Source organism: Haliaeetus leucocephalus, unplaced genomic scaffold (genome assembly GCF_000737465.1).
Source record: "Haliaeetus leucocephalus isolate CR32 unplaced genomic scaffold, Haliaeetus_leucocephalus-4.0 Scaffold186, whole genome shotgun sequence".
Lineage (NCBI taxonomy): Eukaryota > Metazoa > Chordata > Aves > Accipitriformes > Accipitridae > Haliaeetus > Haliaeetus leucocephalus.
In genome coordinates this window covers 792,993-804,158 of record NW_010972622.1, presented here as the reverse complement: position 1 = coordinate 804,158, position 11,166 = coordinate 792,993, and the positions used below count along the sequence as shown (strand labels likewise).

Below are 11,166 nucleotides of genomic sequence, written 5' to 3'. Positions count from 1 at the left end.
GGCGGCCGAGAGGGGCCCCTGCTGTCTACCGGGGCCTATTTATAGGGTAGCGGGCAGGTCTCCGCCCACTTCGGCGCGGGGCACGACGGGAGTTGTAGTCCCCGCCCACCGAGGCACTACGGGAACTGTAGTCCGTCAGCCGACGGCCATTTTGCGCAGCCCCGGGCCCGGGGGGGGCCGGGGGGGTTGTCCCCGCACCCCCGTCCCCCCCGCGCTGCCCCCCCAGCCCCAGAGAGCAGAGCCGTTCCTCTGGCCAAAGGGAGATGTCACCAGTCACGTTTATTCGGAGGGGAAAAAAAAATTCAGTTACAGAGGTCTTCTCATGAGTCAAAAGTCTTCAACAACTGGATTTTTGTTTCTTGTGTCAAGAGGTACAGTGTTGGTTTTTTTCTCTTTAAAGTAAAAATATAAAATTAAATAAACCTCCAGCAAGTCTCAGCGGTTTATAAATCTGTATTGCTGACTATGAGAAAGGTTAGTTCTGCCTTTCTTCCACAGAGGGCAGAATATTGCTTAAAAATGCTAAAATGTTCCTCCCGGGGAACAAGGTTTTTTTCCCCTCAAGGCCTCAGTTAGGACGTTGGAGCTGCCCAGACCAGACCACCAGCAGTTCCAGCCCCCTTGCTCCAGCCAGCGCTGGGTGAGGACCCTGCGTCCATCCCACACCATCCCCAGCCCCTCGGCTCTGCGCTGGCCCCGGGGTCCCACCGGAGCTGGAAGAGTTTGAGAACAGGAGCAGAGAGAGATGGAAAAATTCAGAAAAAAAAATAGCACATCATTTATTCTCTTTTATTGACTTTGGTAATATTTGCACGTGTGGAGTTTGGGGTGGAAAACCCAGATCTTGGCGAGGAAGCACGGTGCCTGCAGAGACGCCCAGGAGCATTTTTAAAGGCGAGTTTTTCCCAAATCCAGCTACAGCAGGGGAATAACCAGAGTGCCGGTCAGCAGGTATCCACAAAGAAAAAAAACCTCACATTCAACTACATGTAATTCAATCGGCTTTTTTCTTTTTTTTTTCTTCTCCTTTTTTTTTTTTTTTAAAAAGACTTACTAAAAAAGAGTGATACCCCTGGCCAGACTCTAGCCCAAGTCCAACAACTCCTGTAGCATTTCCCTCGCCTATCGCCAGAGGAGCACATGCGGACAGGAGACACTTCTGAGAGCCACCAACGCATGTCAAAGAGTGGAACATCCTCACAGGCCATGGAAACCAGCCACAGGGAAGAATTAAACTCCCCGGGACACCAGGGAATTAAAAACCACTGCCGGGTGGCAGGCAGCTCGCTGGCCTCCTGCCACTCTGCAGAGCTGTCAGGTGGGGAACATCATCTGCTTCCGAGCAAGTTGGACAGTCAAATTTAAAAACGAGCTCGCCACAGTGGCATATTAAAAAATAGAGCGTTTATACGTAAATCAAGGCGGAGACAGAACAGAGTAGACTGAACAGTCTACAGTTTCACAGGGGAGATAAAATTTGTTATTTTTCCCAATTATAAATGTACAATCTAGAGGCTAAAAGAAAAGAGTGAGAAATCCTCTGCCCCAGGGAAACAGAGAGGAATGCCTACGCGGCCTGGAGGAGCTGAGACGGCATGGCAAGGCAGATCACCTTGCACCGTCCACGTGTACCATATCACTAAACACAGGGCACTTTTTCTCGGGCGTAATCAGCTGTTTGGTTTGGGTTTTTTTTCCTCCAAGAAAACCTGTAACGGGAGAAATTAAAAAGAAGAGAGGAAGAAGAAGAAAGCAGGCAGCTGTCTACACTCCCTCTCTCACTGGGATTGGCTTAGTTGTTCACCTCTTCAACAAGTATGGGTAGTATAAAAGGTTAGAAAGAGTGGATATAGACTAGCTTTTACTCCTGATTTTATTTTTCTGCTTTCTTTTTTTAAGTAGTCTGAAGTGGCTGAGAGAATCCTCCCTCATTGGCAAAGTCAATAGGAGCTGGTTGTAGTCAGTGGGAAGTCCAGACTGTTTGTTTTGGTTGTAAGAGACAAACAGTGCTAGATTATTTTGCTTCTGTTTTTTGGGGGAAAAGGGGCGAGTGTGTGTGAATTGGGTGCTACATGGAGGGAGCGGGAGCTGCTCAGTCGCCAGCCTCATTCTCTTCTGCTGTCTCTCCTGTGGTGGCATTCTCTGCGTTCTTGGAGGCCTGTGGAAACAAACCCACAGCAGCGGTCAGAACAGGGGCTCGCTCGGGGACTGTGCACAGCCACAGCGCTGGCAGTGGGTACGAGGCAGCCCACTCAAGGCGCCTCGAGGCCCCTTCCCACGAGGCTGCTGCTTCCCGTGCCAGGGGAACACCAGAGTACACTTTAAGGTGGGCTGAGAGGTGAGCCCAAAACATGACCACGCAGGACCTGGGTAACATTCGGGCGCTGCCAATTGCAAGAGATAATGTGCCACAAATCCTCACAAAACGTGGCCAAATTACCTTCTTTTTCTTCTTTTTCTGGGTCTTCCGGCTTGCAGAACTTTGTAGAAGGGCCTGCAGAGAGGAAGGAAACATAAGCAGCTAGAAAGCAGACTCCTTTTTTTGACAGAAGATAAAGGGAAATGCCTTTAAAGCAGAACAAGCACCGCCAGCCACTGAAGGAATGGTGGTAAGTCCCAAGGGGTGCAGTGATAGATGGGGAATGCCACAGCCTCACACCCCGCCGAGGTATGAGGCCTTGGAGCCGGCTGTTGAGACTTCTCAGCCGTTCCTAGGAAAGGGCTGGGTGTCCTTATCAAGCCACTAGAGCTGGCACTTGATGCAGGAGATAAGGGCCCAACCTGGCCTTAAGCACGCCTTTTCCTTTCTAAGCTCATGCCTCAGCCCCTCCCCTGTTGTCTGCCAGATTTTACTTCCCACCTTCACCCTGAGGGATGCAAAGACAGGGTGACCCACGCAATGTGCTACATCACATCTATTTATTATTATTTTTAACCAACCTTCAGTTCTCCATCTTGCACCTCAAACTCCGACTTGTAGAGTTCTGGTTCAAAGGGGCCGCTGGTTATCCTCATAGGACCATTGGGCATTAAAAGCACTGTGAATTTGAACTGTGCAACAAACTCTCCTGCAAGACAGAAACGGGCGTTACTACACCACAGCCCCCATGTAGCCAATCCACCAGCTATCTGGGCAGACGTTTCCAAGTAGACATTTCGATTCCTATGCCATTTCCACACTGTCACAGCCCTAAACCATGTCGCAGGAACTTCTTAAACCTACCCTGGCCAGGTCAAAACGATTCCTTCAGCACTACCCTGCCAAGCCTGCTCTGTAAGCAAACCAGAGAGCCTCAGCCATCAATCTCTCCTCCTGCCCAGGAAATTACTCCACAAAAAATTTCATCTCATCACTGGAACAATTCCAAAACAAGATCCAGAAGCCAACGGGTAGCGAGTTTCCTGGAGGATAAATCCCAGGGCCCTTGAAGGGCATCTCTGGTATTTATACAGCAACAGAATCAGCACCGGTCTCACCAGACTCCGGAAGCGACCAACACTTGTCTGCTGAGTGCCCATCCACACCCGGCTCTCAGTCCTCCCACCACCAGCTCTCACCTTCCTTTTCGTAGAGGACATTGAAAGGCTGGAGCAGCTCGTGTTTGGCGCATTCCACCACCCCCATCCTGGCCTTCTTCTCATCCTCAAACGCCCTGCGGAGGAAACAGAGCCACACCTGAGCTCAGGCCCTTTCCTAGAAGCCAGACTACACCCTGCAGGTTTCAGAATTGCCACCAGGGTCAGGCTGGAGACTTGATTCACTTGCATCCCCCTTGCCCAGGCAGTGTTGTGGTGCAGTGACAAAGCAGACTGCCAGAGCAGGCAACTGCCAGCTGAGCTGTTACCTCCAGAGAGTGGGAAAGGCAAGTGGATTTAAGGATGAAAAGAGCCTGTTAAGTGAACGTTGTGGAACTGCCTCACCTCTGCATGCTGCACCCTGACACTGCTTTCACCCCTCTCTGTTTTATTTTAAACACAACTCCCAGCTCCCCACCTGCCACACGAGGCACAGGAGATTCTCAAATCCTCAGGCTCTGTCTGGGATTCCTGCTTAAGCCTGTAACATCCTTCCTACACCCACTCCTAGGCTCAAATACAGCAAAGCCCAACATAAAGCAGTAAAGGCTGCCTCCTTCTCTGTGACAGGATGGTGAAAGCAAGTCAGTCTTGCTGTCAGCATGGTCTGTAAGCTCATGCAGAGCATCCAGCTCTGAATACATGGGGAGGCCACGAGTAAGAGCAAATACCTGAGAGTAAATGGCATAGTATCAAAGCGCCTCTCCACCTCACTGAAAAAGGCACGGGAGGTTTTCATCTTCAAGCCATACTGTTTGGAGGGGTCCCTTTTGTAAATTGTAGTTCTCTGTCCAGCATCCTTTGCCTGAAAATGCAAACAGCGCTGAGAGACCAGGAAAGCAGTGCAGCACCTCCTCAGCCAGATCAGCCAACTGCTTGCACACGCTGGGATGGCTGTATCAGACAAGCACCGTCCATACTCTGACACTGTAAAGGTGGGCCTCAACTTTCGGATGGAAAAAGCTCCACCCAAAAAAACCACAACAATACCCAGGCAACAAGTATTCCCCGGCTGGAACTGGCACCCACAAGGATGTGGCTGTTAGCATCACTTGCTGCTGATGACTATCCTGAAACACAGACACTTTGACCACACACACAGAGGAACATCAGGCCAAGAAGCACTGGACTCACCTTTCCCTCTCCACTGCTGACAAGAACATCAACAGCGTAAACTTCATGGACCTCAAATTCTGCTTTTTCATGGTCCTTCCTGGATGAAAAAAAGTTTGGTGAGTCAAAGAATAGTAAATAGAGAAGACAAAACCTCCTACACAGCCACAGTACCTCAAACAAGCCCACACTGGGCTTAGCCTGAGAAGGTCTACAAGCACAAAGTAGTGCTACAGTGACCAGGTCCCTAACCAGAAGAGCAAAAGCTGGCACAGAAGATGCAGAAATTGAAGATGCCAGGCAGCAGACCTGATCAGTGACAGGCTGGCAGAGAAAAACAATGACAAGCCAGTGCTCCTCCTGCTCATGACAAGTAGCTCCATCGCCAGTAAAGGGTGGGAGGTCTCTCAGACATTCAGCACCAGCTCTTTGAACTTGTGGTCACATCCTAGGCAGGCCAAGAGCCCCACCACGCGTGGTACATCACCACACCTGAAAACTTAACAGTCCAAGTGCTGGATTTAAAGCCACTGAGCTCTAAATATTCAGTGTGAGACCCAACCCCGAGGGATCCCTGAGGGAAAGAAGCTGCTGGAAGAGAACGGAATGACATATCCAGCTCATTTGTTCAAAACCATCCCAAGATGCTATTGACAGTGATCCCCATCCAGTGGGCTCCTGGCAGCTTCTGCGACACAAACGATAGGTCTTGGCACAGCTCCTGGTGAATTAGCATCCACCGCTACAACTAGCAACAGTTGGTTATTTTGCTGGCAGACTCCTTCGAGAAACTGGACAGAAACCAAGAATACTTGCAGGTGCCAGCAAGAAGCCTCACTCACATCAGTGACTTTGAGCCTTTCTTTCTTTCTTAGAACAACCCCCAAACACAGAGCCACGCTTCACGTTCACACAGAATGGACAATAAGATATGGGGCTAACAAGCTACAAATCTGCCCTACTGGGTCAGACTTCAAGAAAGAGGCCACACGGGGAGCAGTCTGCAACCCAGTTAAATTAAACATACCTGCTACATCCCCGCCTTGATACCACAGCGAGAAACAGGGTCACCATTCTGGACCTAGTCACACCCCTCCCAAATGCTGCTGGAAGCAGCAACCCCAGAGGTGATGCTCACTTTTGCTGGTCTGTAGGATTCTGGATGATTGTTTTCTCTCCATCGATCACATGCTGTTTCAGCTGATGCGACAGCATCCCTGCCGCGATAAGAGAATCCATTAACACCTCTGAGCTGCAAACCAGCTACACAGTGACTTGCATTATTAACACTCCAGGGCCCAGGACTGCAGCCCTCAGCTAGAACGAGGAGGAAAGCAAACCATCATTGGCGTTAGCACTTCCTCAGCTTCCCTCAGTCGTGAACTGTCAAGTGCATTAGCACAGACACGGAGCTCCCCAAAGCCCACTCTGACTTCAGCAACGCTTCCTCGCCAAAGAGGAGGAGCTGCAAGCTCCCGCGAGAAGCACAGCCAGCCACCAAGCCCTTTCAAGTACTGCCACTTCTCCATAAGGCACGTGCACTACACCAGTGGGCTGGAACGGACTGAAGGTGAACTCGCAGGCACGTGCAATGCACCCTCGGGTGTTTTTAAAGATGCCAAATGTCAAGTTAATAGAAACTTTCAGTCCTTTCCCCAGTACCTCAGCTGTACAGCACTTAAAGGGTATTTTGAGGGGTTTCCTTCACTTTTCCCTTCTGTCCTACAGTTCACCTTCAAATCGAAGCCTAGGAAGAGGCACTCGCAGCCGTTCCTGTTCTGCTCCCCAAGCCACCAGCCAGCAGGGACAGTCGCACGTCTCCGTTCAGGAAGGACGGCTGCCGCTGGCAGAAAGGGAAAGCACAACCCCAGCCGCCAACAGCTCCATTTGTTTTCATCAACTGGGGCCTTATGCTGCTGCCAGTGCCTAGATAATTACGGCACTTGACTGTTTCCAAAACAGTGGCTGCTTAAACTCCCTTGACAGTGTGAGCAGCCGCCTCCTCACTGCAGCTGATGCCATGTTTTTTCACAGAGAAAGGAGCAAAGCACTGAGGAGACCCACAAAGCCATCCCACACAAGGAACAGGGAACTGATGTTCCAAGATTGGGCTAAGGCGAGTGAAGAGAATGAGCCAGCTTTACAGTATTTCAGGGAATTTAACTAATAGCGGACCAATGTAATTGTGGCTGGAAGAACCATTTGACAGTGATGTCACCAACTAGGAGAAAAGCATCTGCATGTGCCAAATGTCAGGCTAAGCTCTCTCGCCACCTTTCAGACAAAAAGCCAGTGGTCTCATTTCTACCAGAAGCTATCCCAGCGCCTTCCCACTTGCCCGTTATCAACACTGCTAAGAGAACGTGAATGAGTTTGGAGTTGGAAGGAAATTACATACCCTGCATATCTATGGGCTTCTTTTCCAGTGGCTCTTGCATTACAAACAAGCTCTGTTATGGATTTGCTAAAGGGGTTTTAACTACGAGTGGTCAAGTATGAAAGCAAAGGGCCACGCGATTTGCCCAAGGTCAGCAGGAAGTCCACGAGCCAGGACACTACCTACCAGCTGTGGAAGTCCATCTCTATTGTTCCTAGATTAATGCATCTTTAAAAATCAAAAAACCAGAGGAAGGAAGAAGAATCTAGAGTTTTGAAGGGATTTTTTTAGCAAAGGCTGCTGCATTTTAAGATGGCATGTCTAGGACTCCTAGTCATTAAGTGTTTCCCAGATTTTGAATAGGGCAGCTCAGGATTTAGTGTGCAGCTAAAACATCGCTACCTCTGATCAGCTGCTCCCCCATCCTTACCTTCAATTGGCGTGCAGTGAAACGAGTGGGCTATTTTGTTCCATGCATCTGTCACTTGTGTGTTCTGGGTGAAGGACACATGAAATCATGTTAAGGATATAAAATTCAAGCCACAAGCATGACGTTTTTTTTTTTAACTCAACAGTGTTCTGTGATAAAACAGGCAGGCTTTCTAACTGACTGGTGCTTTAACACCTCCAAAAAAAAAAAAAAAAAGGAGAAACAGTGTCAGGCTTCCATTTTTAATCCTGTATCAACAAAAACGACACGTAACACGAGGCCAGCTCAGCCTCCCGCACTGCACCCAGTGCCTTCTCACAAGCCATCCCTCTTTAGGGGATTACACTAGCAACTAAGAGCGACACAAGTATGTCTGGAATAGTAACACAGCGACAAAGGAGATCGCCCACGACTGCTGAGGCGCCTGAGCACAAGGCGAGGGAGAGGTGCAAGTGGGGGATTTACGGGAGCACTGTTCAGCAGAGTTGCTGTGCAAGCCCAGCTGTCTTCAGCGAGAAAAGGACCCGCGAGTGGGAGCACTGAGGCTTCTCTGCGAAGCCACCATCGCACAAGGAAGAGCTCAGGTCCCACAGGGAAGCCAGAGCTGCTGACAGAAGAGTCACTGCCACCTGCCCCAGCGGGCCAGTGCTCACCCCAGCAGCGGCTCAGCTGTCTGCAGACAGCTGCTTCCAGATTCCCCACATCGCTGGGCAATTCTTCCCAGGCAAGGTCACACGCTTTTATTTCTATGCACAAAGCGTGGCACAGGCTGCATCTGTGCTTGAGCTCCTCGCCCCGTGCCCAGACATACTTTCCCCCATATTAGTCACTCACCTGGTTTCCAGGCTTTACCAAGCGCAGAGCAGCTTCAGCACACAGATGAGCCGCCTTGATGACATCAGCTTTACGGCCTGACACAGGGTTTTCCTGGAAGAACAGAAAAATAAAGGCTTTTTAACTTATGTTCCCTTCCCTCTTATTAGCAAGAATACTGTTCTGAGTATCTAGAGATGGAGACTGTCCATCTAACTGAACACACTCCCCGCCGAGTGAACGGGGACATCTAGATCAGAGGTGGAAGGCCTTCTGGCTCCAGAGCTCAATCATTAGCCTCTCCTCCATTAAAAGAGCAGATCAGTATCAGCCACAACCAAATTGGCTCTCTCACAAGTTTCAACAGAGACACCCTAGTACAAGCGTATCACTGTCAAAGACTGAAAACAGAACACGACCCTCCTGTAGCCAGAAATGTGGACTGGAAAGATTTCAATGCACTTCAAAAGATTTTTTTTTTTTTTTTGGCTTCTCCCCATCAAGTCGTTCAGACACAGCCACTGGAGAAACACCATTCCCAAGACCCACACCACCATCCTCCTCCCAAGACTACAGCTAAAAATTTGTTCCAAGCTTACGTGACAACTTTACACACACAACAGTAATCCCCTCTGCATAAGCATGGCTTAGTGTCACTTCGAAAATGCCCGACCAAACCACGCGTGCCACGGTGGCGTCCTCACCAACACATGCCAGGGCTGTACGCTGCAGTCAGCCCCAGGTGAGAAAAGTCCATGCTGGTGCATTCAGGCAGGAGAAGTGGGCAGCAGGGACTAGTTTTGGGGTCTGAAGAACAAGTCGCCCCTGAGCTCAGTTTGCATAGGTGAAGGCAGAGACTCCCAGCAGTGCAGCGCTCAGCTCCCTGTGCCTCGGCCAGTAGAGGGGGCAGCAAAACCAGTCTGCCCAGTCCGCCCCACAGCCGCAGACACTCTACATGCAAATAACTCACTGCAGTGCCACTCGTGCGTGGTTTGTCTCAAATTATTTGTAACCTTGCAAAATTGTATGTGTTGAAACAGCATGGCAGCCCTCGTTTTCCAGAGGACTGAATAATTTTTAGGAAAGGGACGGTTTTCACCCTGTCACTGCTGTGACACCAGACCTGTGGTGCCTTTGTGAAATGAAGCAGACACCTCTCCGAGGCTCCATGTTCCTGCTGCCTTTGGAACCAGAGGCACCTGAACATCAGCTTTTTAATATCTGCTTTAGACTGCATGTAAAGTAGCAGTGGCAAGAGGCACCACTCCATTAAAAACCTACCTTTGAGGCGTCTATGACAAAACTGTGTGCTACATTTGCTATGAAGCCATCAACATGGACTCCCAAGTCACTGCAACACAAAGAGAGAATTAATTACAGGTGGGGCATCACAGCTCACGAAACTTGTGTGACTTCTAGAAGTATCAGAAGACTAAAGTATGTTTCAAGCGCTTCACTTGACTAGCTATTAGATTCCTTAATTAGCCATGCTGAGGAAGATTTGACACACCAAGCAGGACTAGAAAGCAAAGCCCAGGTGCCAACAGTAAATTCACAAAAAGTATAACCAAGACACTTACATTTTGACCAAGTCTCCATCTTTGAGGATGTAGTCTTGGTCACTCTTCAGGGGGGAGAAGTGACAGACACAGTTATTTACTGATATACTCGTTGGGAAGGCAATACCTATAAAGGGGGAAAAAAAAAAAAAAACAAAAAACCCAAACATTCCATGAAACCATGCAGCCTCACACCCGGCACAGGCAGCAGCCCTGCCAATGTGGATCATCACTCCAGATTTCGATTTTTGAAGTGCTGTAAAATGCCCCATTACACAAGTCTCTAGCCAAAAAGCCACGAGGAAGGCAGTGTGTGGTCTGCTCCCACAGCGGCTCTCCTTTTGCCCTGGCAACCATCAAAGAAATAGATCCAAGGTGGTGAGCCACCTGCAAAAGGGACCTCAAGTCTCCAGAACAGAAATCAGGGAGCTCTGGGTGACACACTCAAGTGTCACACAATTTCCACAGCAACTACAGACCAGCGATAACCGTACTGCAGGACTTCCTGAAGGGAGGACATTGAAACAGGAGTTGCTCAGGACAATAGTGTGGATGATTGGGTGAATCGAAAGGGGAAGCTGAGGCTCATCAGTGATGCTTACCAGCAGGGCAGGTAGGAGGATTTGGGTTAAAATTGGCTTTCTGGGAACACCAAACTATTTCTTAGGCTAATTAGAACCGAGTAGCACTTTCTGTGCTCTTGCCTGTTCACACTAGCCACCCAACGGGACCAAGAATGACAACACTGAAAATATCTTTGGAGCAGGCCTCACCTTTTTTCATTTCTTTTTCCTTCTTGAAAATCTTGCCAGTCTCTTCCATAATCATGGCATCTCCCTTCTCACACAGGCAGAGAACCGATGCTCCGGAGTTCGCCGCTTCGACCACCGCACGCAGGACCCCTTAATTCAAACACAGACACAAAGCTGTTCAAGCATGTTAGCGATAAACAGCCTTAAATCTTAACACCAACGCTCACCACACAGCACTGTGCCAGAAAGATCTGTTTGTTTCTTAAGAGAGAACAAGACTCTGGACTCAGCTCTTCACCAAAAGGACTGTGGACAGGTAGAAATTCCACTTTAATTTTTATTTTATTTTTGAGAACTTTTTCACAGAGAGCACGAGCAAATGAACGTACGCGGAGGTTTGCACAGGTGAAGCACTGCAGCTTCAGACACCTGCCTGCGCTGACCGAGGTCTGTCAAACAAAGCAGCCAAGCAGGAACACCGCTCTCCCACATTCTTTCTGCAGAAGTCAGAGCTACAGAAACAGGTTTGGAAATTACTTGGGACGC

The 11,166-nt window shown here is 49.3% G+C and overlaps 1 protein-coding gene across 1 annotated transcript; it reads right to left on the bottom strand.

The window, feature by feature from the left end:
- Nucleotides 1-1,052: 1,052 nt before the first annotated feature.
- PA2G4 (proliferation-associated 2G4, 38kDa) lies at nucleotides 1,053-10,787 on the bottom strand. The gene is made up of 12 exons (XM_010565110.1): nucleotides 10,642-10,787; nucleotides 9,890-9,995; nucleotides 9,591-9,660; nucleotides 8,331-8,423; nucleotides 7,497-7,560; nucleotides 5,828-5,906; nucleotides 4,711-4,789; nucleotides 4,248-4,381; nucleotides 3,559-3,653; nucleotides 2,941-3,068; nucleotides 2,441-2,494; nucleotides 1,053-2,158 (listed from the first exon to the last, which is right to left on the bottom strand). The coding sequence occupies exons 1-12, from the start codon at nucleotides 10,694-10,696 to the stop codon at nucleotides 2,093-2,095; spliced, it is 1,023 nt and encodes a 340-aa protein (XP_010563412.1). The 5' UTR covers nucleotides 10,697-10,787; the 3' UTR covers nucleotides 1,053-2,092.
- Between the last annotated feature and the right edge of the window lie 379 nt (nucleotides 10,788-11,166).